Source organism: Amblyomma maculatum, chromosome 1, assembly GCF_055883805.1.
Source record: "Amblyomma maculatum isolate TAMU_Amacu chromosome 1, ASM5588380v1, whole genome shotgun sequence".
NCBI classification, from domain to species: Eukaryota; Metazoa; Arthropoda; class Arachnida; order Ixodida; family Ixodidae; genus Amblyomma; species Amblyomma maculatum.
Genome location: NC_139344.1, coordinates 172423044 through 172443351, shown reverse-complemented (window position 1 = coordinate 172443351; position 20308 = coordinate 172423044). Strand labels below are relative to the sequence as shown.

Genomic DNA, 20308 nt, shown 5'->3' with positions numbered 1-20308 from the left:
AAGCATGTGTAAAAATGACAGGTTGGTGGGTAAAAAAAGAAAAGGAAATGAACGAGAAATGAGTGGAGACATTTGCAAGAAGGGCTCCTACGCTGCCATATTATTCGCTGGACTGTCACGTGGACCTCGCGATAACGCGGTGGGGCTTCCGACAGTCCAGAGAGAAGGAAGTTCGACACCGCCCGATGCGTAAGTCTAAGCAGTGACGCAGCCAGTAGGGTAAGACGCAGTCAGTCATCCCCTGCTGACTTTGCACTTCGAACTGTTCCCTCGCACGTACACGTTCACGAATTCAAAGTATGTTTGGGACATACAATGACGGAGGGCAAAAAGTTGGGCATGTTGGTAAATATCCATAATGAAAACTAAAACGAAAAAAAAAAAAAAAGGCGTGCACACTGAGCACACAGGATAAGCGCTTGTCCTGTGTGGTCTCTCCCTTCAGCATGCTAGTCTATTTTTTTAGGTTTAGTTTCCATTATACATACAATGACGTCACTGTGTCAGTCAGCTATTAACAACCATCATTCAGGCACCTCTAATTGAACACTGAAATGTTTTCGAGATGCGAATTGGGTCACGCCTAGCGACGTACGTTATTCATTCCTGAGCATGTATGCTACTTTGCCTTTACGCACTAACGCAAAGCAGCGCTGCCGCATTATCGAATTTTACCTCCGGCATTTCGCCCCAATAACCGCTCCGTTCACTTGCCATCGGCCATTAGACCAACTCCCTCGCTGCACTATACATATCCAGGTGTCTATTTTTTATTTATTTATTTATTTTTTACGGCTTACAGATTTGTATTTTAAAATCTATGAGAGATATCTAGGTGCGGTCTGCGCATATGGATTGTACACTAAGACGATCACCCACCAACGTTTTCATTTTGTATTTTACTGGGCGATATTGCGAATTCGAATGCCGTCAACGTCATAGGCGAGTCCCCGTTTAAATTTTCTTAATCAGCAGTGTGGCTCGAAATATCGTACATCAAATAAACACATCTCAGAGCTCGGTTAGTTGGCTCTCACACATTGCGCATTTGTAAAATTAGCGTCGTTGAGCGCGGTATTGCCACCAAAATCATGTTGACTTATTCTAAATCATCAAATACACAAACGGCGCCTACCTTCTATGCATAAAAAAAAAATGAAAGCGACGCCATATTTCACAAGTGTGTAGTGCGTGAAAGCTAACTCAACGTGGCGCAATTAAGTGCGCATTTTTAGCTTCGATATCTCGAGCCTTGTTGCCGCTGAAGAAAATTTAAAGGCGACTCGGTCGGTAATGACGTCCTTCAATTTCGCAAATATGGCCCTTTAAAATTAAAAACAAAATAGTATAAAGGTAATTAGTTTTACTTCCGACTTGCTTTACAACCCACTTGCAAAAACCGAACCAAACCCTCATAGTTTTCAATACACACCTGTAAACAGCAAAAAAAAAAAAAATAAATAAATAAATCAATCAATCAATAATTAAACGGGGGTTCAGCTACCGCCCTCGCTACACGACGAAATGTTCCAACAAACACCGAAGAGGGCCTCGACTTTTGGACCAATGACAAACCAATGCACGTGACAATGTACTAAGCGCGCACCAGAGCGAACCCTTCCTGAGCTCAGTACGGGTCAGCCTCCCAGAACAGGGTCTCCTACTGAATTCACTGACGTCACAGGATCAGATGTCCAATTGAAAGCCGGTTCTTTGGCGTCTGCGCCTTCCAATTTGGAACGCGCGTGTGGGGAAGACGCCTGCGAGCGTTCTTTTTTGGTTGCACGGTTTCTCCAGCTCGTTAGGCCGTGAGGCTCACATTGGGAGCGCGGCCCCAGCGGGCGCTTAATCAAGCGCAGCAGGTTCCGTGCAGCACGCCATTGCTCTGAGGTCGACAGCACTGCCGTGCGGCACGAACCCAATTCGCCCTGCTGGGACCGCGTGCAGCTCGTGACCCTGTTGTTGCTGCTCCAGTCAGACTGCGCCGACGGGCACGCGCACAGGCCCCATTCGGGTAACGTCCGCTAACGTTTGGTCGCCTAGACCGACACAGTGCGAAGTCTACCGGCACCGCGCAAGCAATACGCAGCCCGAGGAGGGCATGTACAGTACGGTCCACCGTTAAAGGGGAGAAAAGATCGTTTGGCCTAAACACTTTGCAAAGCACTGCCGCCGACCACGGGACCAAGTGCATGCTCCGGAAGAGCAGTCGGCTGCGCGATCGCCTCTGTTCCCTTTAACAATAGACCGCACTGTAGATTGGCGCATACGGCCACAAGTAAAATGCCATCTAAACTAACGCCAAATACCTGCACGGCACTGTTGAGGAAGCAGTTGTTCTGTCCCGGCATGTTGAGCAGCCCCTTGGTGCGCGTGATGGACATGGTGCACCTGGGCATCATCATGCTGTGCGCCAGGCTGGCCGCGCTCGAAGACCCGTTCTTGGCCGGCGGCGCCATGACAACCCGGGACGCTCAGACTCCGGGCGCAGAATCCACGGGCCCTGCAACAACAAGGGGGCAGTCTGGTCAGTCCGAGCTGCGGCGCTTGACCCGGGCTTCAGGTCGACCTTGCATTACTGGGCAGCGCTGGCAGCGGCGTTCCCACCGCTTGCGCTTAGCGCAGCGAAGCCACCTGCAGTGGTCGCCGACACAGTAAAAGGGATGCACGCTCTCTCGCGGGTCACGCTAGAGTCCTCGCGCAAGTCAGCTTCGTTTATGAAGTTTTTATTGCTCCGCGCGGAGCACCGACGATCATTCGATGCCACAGCGCTCAAGTGACGGGCAGAAAGAAAACAATTGGCAGCTCAGTTGAGCAGCGGCATCAAGCATCAAAGCACAGAGACGCATTCGGAAATGCCAGGTGCGACGAGCAAGCATCACCGCCGCCGTCGCTCAACCGTGGTTGGACTTCGCTTCGGTGCTTCGGAGACCGTCGGTAAACGGCGGTTCGGTTAGTTCACGGCTGCCGAGTGCGCGTTCGTAAACCGCGTCGGCAATTCCCACGCACGAGGACTGCCTGTCCGGCTCGGTGCGCACAGTGCGTTTATGAACGATCAACAGCGCAACCACATTCGCATACCTGCCCACATATTTACGTAAGAGCTAGTGATGCGAGGGACAAATTGCTAAAGGTCGCATGAGCAAAGGGAGCGCAATTATCCGATTCAGTGCCTCTGCATACCAGCACCGTTGACGGCCAAGGTGTGGAGCAGTTATTCTGCCCTAATTAGTAGTCAAAATAAATCTTCTGACATCACATTCAATGTTTCCTCACCTGCTTTGCTATCCCGGGCGCCCTGTGCGGATGGCTTCACAGCAGGGGCTCACCAACAACATGCTCCACCCCCCTCCCCTGTCTCTATACTTCTCTACATCGGAGACGCAGTAAAAGAAGGTTTGGTCTTTGCCTGCGGAAAGCTTTCAAGAGCACTGCATATCATGTCGTTTCTTGCTTCCAATTGCAGGTCCGGCGACAGCTTCATGGCTTCGGCGCTACCAAGCTCCGCGGAGTACGGTGGCACGAGAACAGCAGCCACAGGTCCCGCTACCCTGCGCCAGGCGGGCGTTCTCGCCGTTTCCCGGGCGGTGCCGTGAGAAGCGGTAGCCTCTGCTGACAAATAGCCTCGTAAACTGCCCCAGCGACAATGGGAGCGTCGCCCCGGTGCTTTCAGCGTTCGGGTGTCAACCGCAGTACCCGCATATCGGCGATGTCCATCATCGAGGCCGCTGACGGCTGTCGGAAACCATGCGCCAGCTCGTCGTCGTCCCTGACGGCTTTATCGGGCGGCATTTGCACCCGCGCCGATTCAATGGCGAATCCGGCATTGCGCATGGCAAACATCCTCGTGAGAACAATGGTTGCCAGGGGACGGCGCCACTTCCTGGGCGCATCGCTCGCGATTGCCATCGACGCCGCGGCTACGACGGGCGGAAACGCTTGGGCAAGTATGCGCCCTTCGCGGGACATCCGACGCAGGGCTCGCAGGGGACGAGGCCGATCACAAGCGGCAGCGCGGGAGTCTCCCTCGCCTTCCCGAGGACAGGCTTGGGCGTTTGAACGCGACCTGCAGAAGCGAAAATCCCTGGCTACGGCGACGCGGAAGGAACGGATCGCGAGACAAAAGAGTGCCGGCTGCGCGGAAACTTTCACCTCGGCAACCCGTTGTGACCGGCGGCCGCTCCATGGACGCCGGCCGCCAGAGACGCGCGTGCCACGGACAGCGTGCGGGTCGCCCTGAACCGGTTTCGCGCCCAGGACCTGTTATCGGGCGCGCTTGGGAGGCACACAGGTGGAGGGGTGGCCGCCATGTTCTCCTTTGCATGTTCCCGGTCTCGCCGCTGATACGCGCGGCGATCGTCGTGCTCTGCGTGTTGTGTGGGCCAAAAGCTGGCTCGACGTGAGCAGGCTTCGTTGACGCTCAGGGGATAAGATATGCACATGCACGCGCACGGAAATGGCGGTCGCCGTTGGTATACACACGTAGCTGCAATCTTTTTTGCCACCCCCTCCTCTTCCGCGCGCCGAAAACTAGTGCGTATGGTGCGCAACACATGTGCACAAGCTCGCAACTCGACTCACTATAGGAGGCCGCTGATGAAGTAAATAAGCCGGCTTTAGCTAAAGCTAGTTAGTTACGTGAAGTTTTATGGCGCATAAGCGGCTATGGCTATCATGCGCCAAACACAAGGTTAAACAGTGCGTTGTGTTAGGTGATAATAGTCTTATACCTACAGATGGCTTAAAAACGTTGGCTTTCTTGAGAAATTTAGAAACATGTGAGAAAACCCACGCGGGCCGGTTCGCCTAAAAGCAGCATTGGGTGAAATGGAATCTGTTGAGTGTAAAATACACTAAAGTAATTTTTTCTCAGTTCTTTGAGATTTTTGTACGTGATCAAAATGTGATTTACTGTCAACTCATTCCCACACATTTCCCAAACAGGTTTGCCTTTTTTTTTTTTTTTTTTTTAAGTAAGAAATTGTGTGTAATATGCGTCACTTGGTGGGGAGCGCAAGAGCATCATTTTCGATCGCCGATATGTTCGATGCCAGTGAAGCTAGCTTAAATTTTTTTTCCGTGTCAGAAAGGACTGACGGGATACCTATTGCTCGTGCGCGTTTCCAGTTTTAGTAAATAGCTTTTCGTGGTGCGTGTGCCCTATGCCTAGACGACTGCGAATCTTGAATTGCATTCGCCGTGCCATCAGAGTGCATTCGCAAATGTGTCACCGGAATCTTGGCGGGACTCAGAAATACTGCGACTTATATACATATAATGACCACATAATAGCCCAATACGGATACATAGACACTACGTATATATCCTAAGCATCAGAACCGACCAGATGCCAGTAGTTATCAAAATATGCTTGGTCACGCCAACGCTTCTCGGTCACAAGCCGCCCCCGTCCCCACATCCCGGGCGCGGCGGACGCGTTTCGATAGAGGTGGATCGCGAGGCGCTTATGTGTACTGCGCGATGTCAGCAGATGTAAATAACCCCAGATGATCGAAATTATCCGGAGCCCTCTACTATACGGCGTCCCTCATAATCGCTTTTTTTTGGCGTTCAAGTTTAAACGTCATAAACAAAATCAAACATGCGCATTCAGCGATGCCTCCTGCCAGCTCGTCCAAGAACACGTGCACCACCATCCACCCACAATAACCCACCACAACTCGCATCCACTCACAATGCACTTATTTGCACTCGCAAGCCCTCATATCCAGACGCAACCATTCACTCGCACTCACGCTCACAACCACGCTCACGTCCACCCACTCACACATGACCACTCACATTCCCATCCACTGACTCCCTCATTAGTGAGATACGCGTGCACTCATGAGCGAGTGCGCCGACCTATGCCTTTTATGGAAAGAAAGAAGCTCTATGTCGGAATGCATCCTCAGCCAAACTAAGACGGGGATCTCAAACACGCGGCCCGCGGAGCTGTGTGATGCTGCCAGCCGGCTCCAAAAATTAAAGCCCTTCTTCCGAAAGCACGTGCCAGTTTCACGGGTCGGTTTTGTCAAAATAAAAAAAAAAAAAAACTCGTTTTCCAACTAACATCTGCTATAAGGTCTTAATTCCAAGGTTGGAACACAGTACGAAGTCAATTTCATTCATTCTCTGTTATGGCCAGCTCACGAAAATCTGCGCCGCCATCGCTTCAATCCCAACATCACAAATCTCAACACGATTGGAATGCGCTTCACTGCCCGCACCGACCAACAGCCGCCTCAAGCTTCGTCTCGCCTCCCCCGCAGCCGCGCGCGGGCGACTGCCGTCAAGAAGCCGGACAACCCCAGACTTTTAGCTCCAAATCTACATTTCGTTCTTCCCTGAGGATAAGTGACTGTGATATTTATTACCTACTGTGTACCCTTTCGTAGCTCTCTCCGAGCCATCCTGAAGTGGCGCCCTTCCGGGGCTTAGGCAGAATCGAACACGCGCCGTATCTCTTTTCCACGAAAGAATTCCCGGGATGGTGTGGTCTGGGACGAACTTTCGGTTGATATTTACGTATTTATTGGTATTTACTGTTTATTGACTATTTTTATTTTTTACTTCCCGGCTCCTGGCCCGCGAAGCACGAAGCATGCTCACTTCCTCCTCTTAATCTTAGCCATAGCGCACGAAACGATATCGTGAAAGGAACATCGCACCCACGTGCTTGCGTCGCAGTTCAACGCTGGCATATTAGAGGGCATAACGGAACATTGTGTCGTTCTACTCAGCGCTAGCTCAGCAGGCGTTGCCGATTTTAGTTCATCAGTCACTCGAAACGCGGCCGGGTATACCGCACCTATTTCAGCCCGGTGGCTTATAGCTGCCCGGAAAACAACTGCACCTCTAACCCCCCCTTCCCATCCCCCGTCTAAAATTAAGCAATTAACAACACCTGCTGGCATCGGAAGTTAACAGTCAGTGTTCTGAATATCACCCAACAAGTTGCTGTTCCGGACATAGGGGGCTTCGGGCTCCGCGACAATTTTTTTCTTTATTTATTTCAGGCACCAGCTTCAATCGGCGTCGCCAGTGTCACATCGCTAGCTAGTCGTGAAATGAGCGAAGTATACGACCTGCCTACAAGTGACGCGTTCCCCGCGCCAGTGTGTCTCGGACCTAAAGCACTGCGGCGCTTCTCCGAGCCACGGCCGGACACAACGACGATGCCGCTCGAGTCTTGGCCATTCCCGAGTACGCTGGCTCCGGACTGCCCTGGTCAAGTCACGCCCGTCCGAGCGCCACTGCACGAGCGCACAAGACCCGATGCGCCGCTCCGCAACAGCCGCTGCGCTTGGACGCGTCGGAAGAATAGCGCCCGGCTGGAGCATCTGACTGCGGCCAACGGTCCCTCGGCCCGCCAGAAAAACTCGCTGGACGAGCGGGCCGCATCAGACCGTGCGCCACACACAAGCGGCCAAATGACCAGGCCCTCAACCATCGCATACACCAGCGGCCGGCACACGACCAGGAACGTCGTAAAAACGCGTTCCCTTCGCACAACGCACGCGCCAACGCATCCCCATAGAACCACTTAACTAAAGCTATACCGCGCCACACAGTTTGGAGCAAAATAATCTCTATTTTTCATTTTTTCATTACAAACCCGTTTTCTTATGTCTATTAGGCACCTATATAGAGTCGAGTTGCATACCATGAAGAATATATATATATATATATATATATATATATATATATATCCTTCATGGTATGCAACTCTCTCTCTCTCTCTCTCTCTCTCTCTCTCTATATATATATATATATATATATATATATAGAGAGAGAGAGAGAGAGAGAGAGAGAGAGAGAGAGAGAGGGGGGGAGGGGGGGGGGGGGGGGGGCTTGGCTACATTGGCGTCCCATATGTTTTCGCCAGTGTAACGCGAGAAAGAAGGCCTAGCTTGCGGACGAGTGAACTGGCACGACGCGAAGCACTATTAGTTACCGTGGCGGCGTGCATACTCCCTTGCGCCGTCGGTGATGTCATGTCGGCAAGAATGGGTGTTCCGTAATGCCGCCTCTCGTTTCCTTGGGCTTTTTTTCGATCAGTCTCTCGCAGTGCGTCCATCTAGGCGGGATGACGCCACGGTGCATCTGCCCATCGCGGACAGCGAAGGACGCGCTCATCGGCGGCGATTACCCTCAGCCGCTTCAGCCAAGAGGAAGCGGTACCGCGCGTCACCACCGAGACGGGCGACGCCAGGCGAGGCAGCGCTGCGACCAACTCCACTCGCTTACTATGGGTCACACCGTTGTGAAGGGTCACGCCGCTATGAACGGGCTCCGCAACACGTGAGCATCCCCACCGTCGGCGCCCAAGATTGTTTTGACGTGTCGCCAATGAGCAGCTCAATATGTACCAGACATAGATCGAGTCCGTGACGGAAATGCCCAGGCCAAGGTGCTGCTAGATGACCAGCCAAAAATCTCACCTATAAAGGAAAATCAGCTCCGTAATTCTTGCAGCGTCTGTAACAACGCTCCTTTCTTCAAGTTCCGGCGCCAAAGCAGAGAGTTAACCCGTCAGCTTCTGTTTTAGAATCAAACATCTTGGAAATCAAACTAGCGCACTTCAAAACAAAGACACAGGAAGAGAACGACAACACAGCGCTGTGTTGTCGTTCTCTTCCTGTGTCTTTGTTTTGAAATGCGCTAGTTTGATTTCCAAGATGATTTGCCAACTAGCCCGTTCTTCCACTCTTGCAAGTTAGAATCAAACATACAGCCATTGTTACCATTACGCGCGTAAGTGTTGTACCTTGATAAATACTACTACTAGTAGTACTACTTGCTTAATTGGGCCCGTTTTGTTGTGTTATTATTATTATTATTATTATTATTATTATTATTATTATTATTATTATTATTATTATTATTATTATTATTATTACAAGTCGCTTGCGCGCGTGCAATCGAACCGTCCACCAACACGACGTCGGAGCTGGACGATGCGTCACTTGAATCTAACGGGGGCGTGACCCGCTTTCGCTGCAGCCTTCGCCGCCAAGGAAAGAGGTGGACACTCTGAGAGGACGAGTCTCGCCCGCGTCAGCTCCAAATCCAGGGGCGGCCCTCTTTTGTTTCCGCAACAGCACACAGCTGGACCAATATGATCGCAAGCTCATTTAGCCCGTATGCATACACGGCGGGAGGAGGGGGCCTTCGGGACGCATAAGACTCAGTCGCGCTTTCGATTAGGCTCACGGCCGCGCGAGTCACGGCGCGCAGCGGGCCCCCGTCCACCCGGCGGCGGCCCTTTTCCCAGACCGTCTCCGCTTCGGCGACAAGCGTGACCGCAGACGAGCCATTGTCCGGCACCGTGCAACGAACCGATCGCTTTTTTTTGGCCCAACGACAGATGGCTTTCATCGCGCGCCGTCAATTTATATCCGCGCCCGAAAAAAACGCGCCAGTGTCTTCCAGACACTGCGCCCGCGAGACGGCCCCAGAAATAAAAGGGATCGAAGAGTCCAATGGCGCTTTTCGTGGAGTTGCACCCAAGGAAGGAAGCGCTGAGGACAAGTTCAATAACCAGCGCAGTTTAATCGCAACTGTGTTAATCCAGTCAGATGAACAATCATGAAGTACCCGATGGAACTATATTCAGCCTAAATAACACAGCATATAATATATTATATATATATATATATATATATATATATATATATATATATATATATATATATATATATATATATATATATATATATATATATTGTTTTCCGAATCGCGTACGTTAGTGCCGCCAGCGAAAGAGCACAATGCATACGCGAGCTGCTTACTTTTCACGACTGCGCCATGCGCTGAATTTCAATCGGTGTTCGACCCACTTCCTCCCGGTGTCGTGCCGGAAAAGCGCACTTCGTGAAACGCAATCAATGGTAGGTGTGGTGGGTTCGTTCCCCCTCCTTGGCCCCCGAGTGAATTTCCGTCGCGAACGCCACGGTCGAAAAACTATGCCGCAACAATGGCATCGTCATTCTGGCGCCGCCGCAGAATGGGCTATGGCGGCATCACTGCCAACGCAGCTATATTCTAGAGCACTATAACGCAGCCACTGGAGGCGCTGAGAAGGGGTTCGGTGGAGGGCAGGCACCAGCGAGCGCGAACGGCTCCGGGCGTGCCCCCGCCCGGGGCTTCAAGTCCGCCGGCGAGAGAAGACTGTTCATGCACGCAGAGACACAGCGTTCATGTCCCGTGAAGAAAATGAAATAACGCAGCGCACACACCCGGAAAGGCCGGCGGGGAGTGTTTTCTCCGACAAGTGCGAATGAAGGAAGGGGGGGGGGGGGGGGGGGGTGCTAATCGAGCGGCAAGCGGGCGCGTAATTTATGACACGGCGCGGGTAGACCGCGCGATGTTTGACGGACGAAGCCCGTGGTGCGGGAGCGGCGGCCAACGCAGTCCTTGAGGTGTCACTGCCCAAGGACCGGTAGAGCAGCCTCATGGAGTCTCCTTCACAGCTGTCCTTGTACCCGACGGGCCTGCGCTGCCCGTCACTTGGAGCTTAGAGACGTCAGGCGAGCACCGTGTGCTGAAGCGCGCGCTTCAGCCTTCGCTCGCGTGAGTCGTTCCATTCTACACAAGTATTTGCTTCTTTCCATTCCTTCGAACGTCAAAGCGGCGCAAATCAAAATGATGCATTTGTTCCGCAATGGACAAAGCCGACTGCAAGAAATCGAGTGCGCAAAGGCGTCTTCGAACGGTTCACCACTGAAGCTTTTATGAACCAAGGTATAGAAGCCCAATGCGAAGGAAAAGGCGCGACTAGTAAAAGCAGCGCAGCACGCGGTCAACACAAGCCCCGCCGTGTTCCGACGAGAACCTTCTACCGGGGCCGGCTCGCGGTGTCGTCGATTTAGCACAGCAACACCACAAGTGCATCAACCACGTGCATCTGTCGAGAGCACACCAGTTATCGAATCTGAACGCAGCCACGCACGCCGCCGCAGCTTGTGGAAAGCCGAGCACGTCCCCGAGTAGTTCTCTCACGCCCGAACTCAGTCGCGAGCCGCGGGCACGGAGATAGAAGGCTCCGTGGCAGCGGGTAACAGCTCGCGTACGACCGTGAGTTCCCTCTCGGTTAGGAGAAAAAACAATCCCCGCGCCATAGAACCCCCTCCCTCCCTGTTCTCCCCTCTCATCGATCTTCCGCTCTGCAAATCAATTAGACCGGCTGCTGCAGCGGGTTCGCAGAACGGTCGCTGCCACCCGTGAACCGGGCATTCTTCTGGAGCGCGCTCTTGCTCAACGTACGGCAATCCAGCGCATCCCGAGTTGAAATGTGAGCTACGCGAATGCTAAGTGCCTGGCGGCCACCCAGCCGCGCGGAATCTCCGGAAAAGCACCGGATGCTCCTTCGCATGCTTCGGCTGCCTATGGGCGATAAGGATACGCGCCAAGAGGTTATTTCATCGAGCCGCGGCCTTCGGATTATCACACGCGAACACGGCCCAGCAGTACGGCCGTTCGTGCACCGTAAGCGTTTTCATTTGAACACATGCGCCATCATCGAACGTGCTCAACTTTCTGCCTACAATTAGAATGTAAACCGACACCGACGTCCGCACCCAGATGGTTGTATACGTGTACACGATGCGCCGTTATGGACTGGGCAGGCCGTTTCGACAAACACACAGGTCAAGCGCTGGCGCCATTAGTGTTCCAACCACTACAGCTCCAACCGCTGCGTCTAATGCGCACCATTCACACGCTAGGTGCAACGAAGCGTTGTTGCACTGGCGTCGGCATGCTGCCTCGGTCCAGAAGAATCGAGCGACCGCCGTCCAAGTGCCGTACGAGCGATTCGCAATGGTCAGATTCATGTTTCTCGCCAAAGCCACCCCACAAATCGAACGCGTGTTCGTCAATAAGCTCGGCGCCGCGGTATTCCTGGCCAGGGGCGGAGCGCGTACGGGGCGAAGCTAGGAATAACCAGAGTGGCAGGCATGCGCGCATCCCTAATGGATCGGCGGCGGCGAGAGCGTGGCCACCGCGGGGCCTCCAGTGCCAGCGCTGCTTGGCCCCAGCCTGTCGGCGACGCCATTATCGAATTCCAGAGCAGGAGAAGATCTCTCCGGCCGGCCCAATCTCATTTGGCCCGGATGGCCGTCGCGAAGGCCGTATAATGGCCGCTCAAAGCCGAAGCCGCGCGCTCTGCCCTGGGGCCTCGGCCGGCCGCTGCCCCCTGCTCAGGTCGCCGCCACGAGCCGGCCTCTCTCTTCCCGAGGCTATGTTCTCAACGGGATCATTTTAGTCGAGCCGCCTCGCAGGCGGCTAAGCGCGCGCGCTCGGTCGCCTGTTGAGCGACGCTCCCGCAGCGCTACGAGATGGCTCTCCCAAGTGAACAAACTCCTCGGATATGCATGGCAGGTTGCTGCACGGCCGAAATTTCGAAGGAATTCCCAGCGAAATACTGGCCAGAAGGAAAAGCATTGTTTTAGCAGTTTTCAAAGCACTAACGAGCCTTCGCCCTGTAAAGCTAAGCGCCGTTCGGCCAATGGTCGCTTTGACGCCAGGCAAACACGAGAGGCCTCCGTTAACTGGGGCATGAGGGCCTGCACGTCGCATTGTCTGTCTGCCGCAGTTTCGTTTCTTCAGCGAACCTTCCTCCCTCCCTGTGGCGTCGTCCACGAGCCGTGCACGCGCTGCCCGTCCGGTTTGTCCAGCGGGGGTCGGCAGAGCGGCGAGGGGGTCTAGCGGGACCAGTGAGGCCCCCTCCCCGGCTGGCAGCGGGACGCATGCTGGGCGCGGCCAAACCGGCTCGCTTTTCCGCGTCGCCCGGCGGCCGACGCCGCGGCGAAAGCGGTTCGCGATAACGTGCGCGCGAATTTCGGAGAAAACAAATGGGCTAGCCGTGCGTGCCAAGAAGCGGGCGTCCCCGACACGCCAGGCGCTGCGCGTCTACGCAACGGACGCCAGCCAGATCTACGGCGCGCGACACAGAAGGTGACGACGACCAGAGCAGCCGTGCAAGCTTAATGTTGGGCAGTAACCGACGCGCTCACCTGTGATGAACGCATGACGACCACAATAGCCGCTAGACCCGATCCGACGACCGAGGCAAGCAGCATCACGACTGCTGAGGCTAGATGGGGCGCAAACGCGTCATTGTTCAGTACCAGCGTTGTCGTATGTCTTACATATCAACTTCTTCTCAGGCTAACTTGATTAACTTCACATCTTTTCAACTACTTGACACAACTAAAGTTACCGTGCGCAAGAGCACGCATACCGAGGCCGCTTCGCTTTCACTGATTACTCAGGGGCCGTATTCCATAACATTGCACATTCGATTTCGGATTCATTCGGTCCTCTGGTATTCAATGGGTGACGAAGCGGCGGTTTTCAAACGCCCGTGGGAAGAGAGCGAGCCATTGGCGACTGCACCTCCGCATTGACTGCAGCCAATGGTTATCCGATGCGCACGGCGATGGCTATTACCGCTGGCAGATCTTCCAGGACAACGCCTACTGCGACAGCTCCGTCTCAATCCACTCAACCCCACCCCAGCAAGTCCTGCACCTCTCATGATCTGTCCGCGCACGCAGGATCACCAAAAGCTCCTAACGCGCAATATGAGAGCTAACCACTATCAGGGTAGGCTCGAGCGAGCGATTGCACCAAAAGATACAGCAGTCGTTCCGATATCCTTCATGTTGACGCGGCGAAAAATTCTAAAGTATAGATTTTTCACGGCAGTCGCAGCCTACTAATTCGCCTGCAGAGGCGGAAGGAGCTGTCATCGCACTTACGTTGGCCCTCTCCACCATTGACAGACAGAACCGAAATTTGCACGGATTCTCAGGCTACATATCGCCACTGCGTATATAAATGGCGTAGTGACACCGGTCACCCATCAACCTCTTGCCACAGCGTCAATTCTTGACCAAACGGTTAATCTGGCGTGAATCCCTCGGCATGCCTCGATCCCCGGTAATGTGCTGACTCGAGAACTCTCTTCCCGGGCCCCGGACACACAAGCCCCGCCGCGCAAGAGGCTATATAGATCCTTTCTACATATCACCACATTCCATAAACACAGCCGCATGACACTTCCACCACCCCATAGTACACAGTCGCCCTTATCCAGCGTCCCATACATCAATTGCACACGGGTTGCTTTATTTCCCCCTACCGTCTCTCATGATTTCACCCCGGCTTCCCACCTTACTGAGACACCTGCGGTGTACCCAATCCCCACTTTTCCACTACCTTCGGAAATGTGATTCCCACAGGCAGTAATCCCCATCCCACTCACTCTTCCTGGGAGGCCGCTTTGCTGACCGCTCAGCCCGCCGGCCAGAAATGGCTAGTGGATCGGCCTTTATGTGAAGCTCGAGCCCGTGGACTCCTGGACCAGTTGGACCACCCTGGAAGACTTTTTGTTTGTGTGTGTGGTTTGCGTGTCTAATAAAGTTGATTCCATCTGTCCATCCAACTCTATGACCTCTGTGACTGGCCGCTCGCTGCTTTCGTCCGATGCTGCCGCAGCGCTGACGTCCGACCAATGAAACAGAACTTTACGAAATAACGGTCCACGAAGAAATCGCATTCCGCTCTCTCTTGGTACATGCCTCGTGCTCTGAAAAACTGCTGGCAGCCATCGCTGCCTTTTCTTTATAACTAATAACCGCCAAATGTGAAAAGAGGCTCTCGCGAATAAGTTTGCACAGCATGCCGACATAAGAGAAAATATCAAAATATAAGAGTGGCGAAAGCCTGGCTGTTTTTCTTAACCCCTTAATCTCCAATTGCTCTGGCCTACGCTATGGAAGTTTGGCTCTTTAACGTGTATACACGTTAAAGTCGGCGCCCACGAAGTAAGATTTCTTCAGAAAAAAGAAAAAAAAAGAATCCTGTTTTCACGTACTTCTATAGACATCCACTTGTGTTCGGCCAGTGAACTATACGAGGCAAATGACCTGAACTTTACGCCTGGGCCACATACGCTGAATGCAAGCGACGCGAAATTAAATACTGCTCGAGAGAATGGATGGATTTACAATTGTTATTTTAGTTTGTGTTCGACAATACTGCACTTCTTTACATGCGTAATATTTTGAGAAGGTTCATTCGTCTCTTTCCCAATGGTCAATTCGACTGTAATGATGCCGATAGCCGTCAGCAGCGACGGCACCGGCGGTATCAATAGTAAAAGAAAGAAACTGGAAAAAGAAGCGTCATACGACATGGTCCCATTTCCGACCTGCGCGCTCAACGGTGCTCCTAAAATGCTCCTGCACATCGCCGTATGCGGACAGCCATTCCTTCGTTTCACATACACGCCTTCAGGCTTCCGAGGCATGAGACGCCAAACAAAGCGGGGACAAAGGCCGGCGATAAGCTGCGGCCGCCCTCGACAGGCACAATGGCCGGCTGAAAGCCACAGGTTATCTATCGGGCGATAACAAACGCGGCACGTCGCTGCGCTCCGAGCACCCACTCGGCCGTTGGGCCAGCCAAACAAGCGGGCCATCGGAAGTTGCTTCTCCCGCTACCGGAAGTGGCTGGATAAACAGGGCCGCCCCGCCCGGAAGCGAGATTTAAAGGTCCCGGCTGGGGATGGCGTCCGAAAGCGCACAGGTAGCCCCTCCGCCGCGCTCCATCGAGCAAACCTGCGCGCCGGGGGCGCCGCAGTCGGTGACGCGTTTCCCCGCTCGAGGATAAGCCCCGGATTTCCTCCCGCGTTTCCGCTTTCTCCGGTACCGCCGCGCTTTGTGCACACGCGCATCCGCGTGCATACGCAATCTCCGCAGTTCTTTTGGACTTTGCAGCAGGGTCGCTCGGTGACTTCCCTCTCGCTCTGTGTTGTACGCCTTCTTGCTGTTTTGAGACGGGACACTTACGCGCTGCTCTAGATCCCTGTCATTTGCGCCAGTCCCAGTGCATCAAATAACGAATGACCAATTAGCACAAGCAGCACTGCTTTGTGAGCGTCGCGAAGAACGCGAGAGCGGCAGTTGGCGTCAAACGCGATTCTACTTGAGGATAAGTGGCACTGGTGTGTTTTGTGAGCGCGTGGACAAAAGCTAGGAATTCAAGAGGGAGAGATAAAGCTGGAAAACGTACCAAGGCGTTGGCAAAACCCGAAAGGACTCAGCTTAGATGGTCCCTCGGCAAATAAGCTTGTACTGAAGGACAAGATAAATAAAAAGGGATCCACAAACGTCCCCGACAGCGTGCACCTGTCGGGCGCCCGGGTTGCCCGAGCATTGCTGGAAGTCGCATGCAAGTCACCGTCGGTGCGGCGCCCTCCACGAGAGTCCACAGCTTTCCAAAAGCGGCGCGGGAGTCGGGACACCCGACGGAAACTGCCGGGCGCGGTCCGCGATCATTCCGCATTGTCTCGTACCAGCCGCTGTCGCGTGTCTTTCTTTAGTTTTCACTTTTGTTTCGGCGCGACACGCGACCCGGCGGCGGCGGATGCGCGCGGCGGGCTTCACGCGGCACCGACTGCGAGGAATGCTCCACTTTGGCGCGGAAGAACGCAGACTGCCGCCATGGGACGACTGCGCGGCACTCCACGGCGCTGATATCGAGGGGCTTTACACGGAGGGTGCTACAGGCAACAAGTGCTCGCTGCGTCAGCGCCACAACGGAAACCGGAACAAAATACATCGGAGCGTTAAATCGTACGGCGTCTCACTTATCCTCGACACGAACCTGACGAAAGCAGACGACGGAAAACGCACAGATTCCAGAGCAACGCATTTCGGAATGCGATGACGTCATTTAAAGTGAACATGCTCGGCACAAATTAGAAAGAGAAGTAACAGGCCCCCGCAAATGGATGCACGGGGACAACAGGAAGTGTGGTCACTGGTATCATGTAGTACGCTGGAAGCCAGACTGTCTGCCTTCCGGGGCCATGTGGTCGATTGAAGGATCCACGGGATAATTGCGCTCCCACTTAACGAGCGTGCCGCGGCCGCGCGATCGCGCTCCGTCGATTGCAAACAGCGGAAGAACGCGGAAGATCTGACCCCGCGTTCGTTCGAAACCGGAAGAGCGGGAGGGTGTTCGGAGCTCCCGTCGCACTTTTCAAGAACAATGAACAGCTCCTCCAAAACGAGGCAGTCATTGCCTCCTTTATTAACGGACGCTCAGCAGCGCGACCGCCGACACCGTCTTCGCCGTTTTCTCAAACTCGTTGCTGCCGAGTTTGAATTATTTTCGCCGCCTTTGGACTCGCGCAGCTTTCCGCGAAACAGCCGCCAAAACCGGTGTCTGTGTGGGCGTAGCTGTGCTTCCAGTAAGACGCGCCAGAGGTGCCGAACTGGTGCCAAAAAGGCGCCTCGAGGTAGTACACTCTGGGAGCGCTCCTTTCACTAGTCGATGTGCGCCTTTGAATGAGATGGCCGTGTGGATTGCGCCGTCGGCTACACGGGCCCACGCGAAGGACAACGCTGCTGCCCGTTTCGCGAGCGGCAGTCCCCCGAAGGACGACAGGGCAGTCCCGAGTGCCAGCCGGCTCCCAATACGTTTCCCGATGAGGTAAAGCTGCTTAGAAATGCGCGGTCTCCACCCAGCACGACCCCGCGCAAAGCGTCGGCCAAAACTCGTATCCTTTCAAACACTTTGGGGCTCTTTAAACAGTCGAGCTGATGCATCGCGGAGTGCGCTTTAGCGACCGGCTTCGGCCACATAGCATTGGCGGCAGAGAAAAAAGTGCGCGGTCGAAAGACACCGCTGGTACATGATTAAAAAGAGAAACAATAACTACTAGCAGCCAACGGCGAAACGCGTTAACAAAGCGCATGATTAACAGAGGTATGCTGCATGCCCTCACGTACATTACAGTGTTCGCAGTACAGAGGCACAGCAGCAACCAAAACAGTGCTGTAGCGCTAGAAAGCACGTCAAGATCGCAGTCTTGCGACTAGCACAAGTGGACCGAGTTTTAATAACATTACCAGAGCGCAGCAAGGAGCACGCTATGGGACTTATTCTCGCGCAGGGCCAGCCGAGCCGTGACAATGTCCTGGCGGTCCATTCTCATCTCCAACCACACTGCAGCCGTGAAACGCTACGATCTTGCACACACGGGAACTGTCCTCGTCGAGGAGAGACACATGGGGCCACGTAATGCCGACAAGCGCCCGTTGCGTCAGGTTCGTGGGGTCCCGTCCCGACATCAGGAGCTGCGGCCATTCGGAGAAGATGCGCCCCATAAACTCGCAACCTGGACGCATCTCAGGATCGATCTCAACGCGTCAAGTGCAGCGTGCCCGGCCAACGGCGACTGCGGCCGCAGAGCGATCTGCTTGTAATGGAGGTGATCCATCACCCACGCGTGGTGCCGTCCGGCCTAGTTGGGGCACGAGCCCTTCAGGTTCGACGTCCCTGTGGTCTCGCTTCTCCACGCGCGCACCACCCGCTCTCCCTCGCAGTTACATCCGCCACGCTTTCTTCGAATACGAGTTTCGGAAGACGGCGGGCCACTACAACCGCGTGCGTACAAAGGCGCGGTTTTTCGCGCAATCTAAGCACGGTTCCTCGCGCAGTGGTCTCAAGGGAAGTCTGCGTACATTTTTATATCCGCACGCTATACGTATATTACGTGCTTACGCAAGCGGTAGACTGCCTGCAACCGAGACTTCGCAATCCATGAAGCACGTGCCTCTAAGACTCACAGACCAGACAGAGCTATTGTATACAGAAGACGTGCTCGGCGCTTCTAAGAAGCGGCTGATTCAGCGCCCGAGCGCTGCAGCACGGCGGCGACGATGTGCAAAGCAGCGGGGCTTCTTGCTAGGCCAGAAAAACTCGCCGACAACTGGTTCGTTCATGGCCACAACACGACTGCCGTCACCAGGCAAGCCCTGTAATCCTCGCGGCGGCCTTCCGCGCATCCAGCCGGAAACAGCTTGGTCAGAGGACAGTGTGAAACCTGTCCTGCCCTTCAAAGAAATTAGCGGCCATTTCACACCAGTGGGTGGCGACGAAGAGAAAGGAAACGACACGGGCCCCGCAATTCCAGGCGCGGTATTCAATAACTCTTGGGGTCCATTGCTCTTCGTCGTCCTGCTACATGTACGCGGTCGCCTCTACATCATCTCCCAAGGAAACGCGCTCTCGCTTCTTGATTTGACGAAAAGCCCGAACGTAATCGTGAGGTTCGGAACATGCGTGTAGTGCGACCCTACAAACGTCGTCCGCACATGATTACAAGCGTAGCAGGGATTTGGGTTTTCGACTGGCTACCGCTACAGCCTGAACAGTCGGGACTACAAAACGAGGGACTCCCGAATCCATTCGACGGCAAGTTCGGTAAGTGTTCGTAAAGCGGCCATTTGAGCGCGGATGGTGGACCCGTAGTCTACGGTAACACTGGAGCATGTGTGGGCCTATACATGCGTTTGAACTTAGTCATGAAAAGAGCGGACCGGAAAAGTCCTGTCTGAATGCCTTCGCTGCCAACGACGTACCTCTGGGCTTTGTTGAAACGGGATAATCAGTGTCAACACGTTTTCAGAAAGATGCGCTGTCAAGCAGGGTCGTAACGTCAACGTTCAAGCCTGACACGAATACTAGGAGTAAGTAGCGAGACCCGTGTTCCGGAAGGCGCAATATGCCAAGAAAGCGCAGCGAGTGGTTGAGTTCCGCTCTAGCAAAAGACACACGAGACCCCCTCCCCCGTTATTTGCAGGCCCCAGTCGGTTTGCGCTGCGACAGCGGAGGACGCTGGCAAGGCGGCCTGCCCGACTTCCGACGTGACCCCTTTCCTCTGCGGCCATTGTGGACTGAGGACGCCGCCGGTGCCCCGACTCGCTTGCAGCGGCGGCGCTTTGTTTCGGCGGCGGCGGGCGCTCCTGGTGAAAGTCGGTGGGCCATGACGCGCCGCAGGTGGCGGCGGCGGCTTTGTTCCGTCGGCCATTGGGCTTTTGTGGCCGCCGCGGTGCGTAAGTCGACGCGGAACAAACAACAGGGCCGCGTGAATGGGCGACGATTCCCCGAGGAGCAACCCGCGCAGGGTTCAAGATGCGCCGATACGCCCAGAAGGTGCCGGCTAACGCCTGTTCCTCCTTTTTTTTCTCTCTCTGACGCCTCAAAGGAGGAGCCCAGTTTCACGAAAGCTACCAACCGTAACCGCTGCGTGCAACGGAAGCCCGGTCGACAAACAGGCGGCGAGAAAACTCAGAACGTCAAGTATTCACTCAGCAGGGCGCATCACGCACCGGACGCGTACCGGAGACAGACTGCGCGCTCGAACCGCAGTACGCCCTTCGAGCGTCGTTCGGCAGGCGATGTTCGACCTCTCAAAGAAACTCGCAGTAACGCAACAAAGAGTCTT

General features: G+C 54.3%; 1 protein-coding gene across 1 annotated transcript in view; it reads right to left on the bottom strand.

Annotated features, from left to right (window-relative positions):
• The window catches only part of ec (ubiquitin specific peptidase echinus), a 72538-nt gene that overhangs the window by 34814 nt on the left and 17416 nt on the right, over nt 1-20308 (bottom strand). The window contains exon 2 of the mRNA XM_084589617.1: nt 2310-2503. Within this exon, the coding sequence (XP_084445743.1) occupies nt 2310-2459 (150 nt within the window). The 5' untranslated portion in view covers nt 2460-2503. The remainder of the gene's footprint in view (nt 1-2309; nt 2504-20308) is intronic.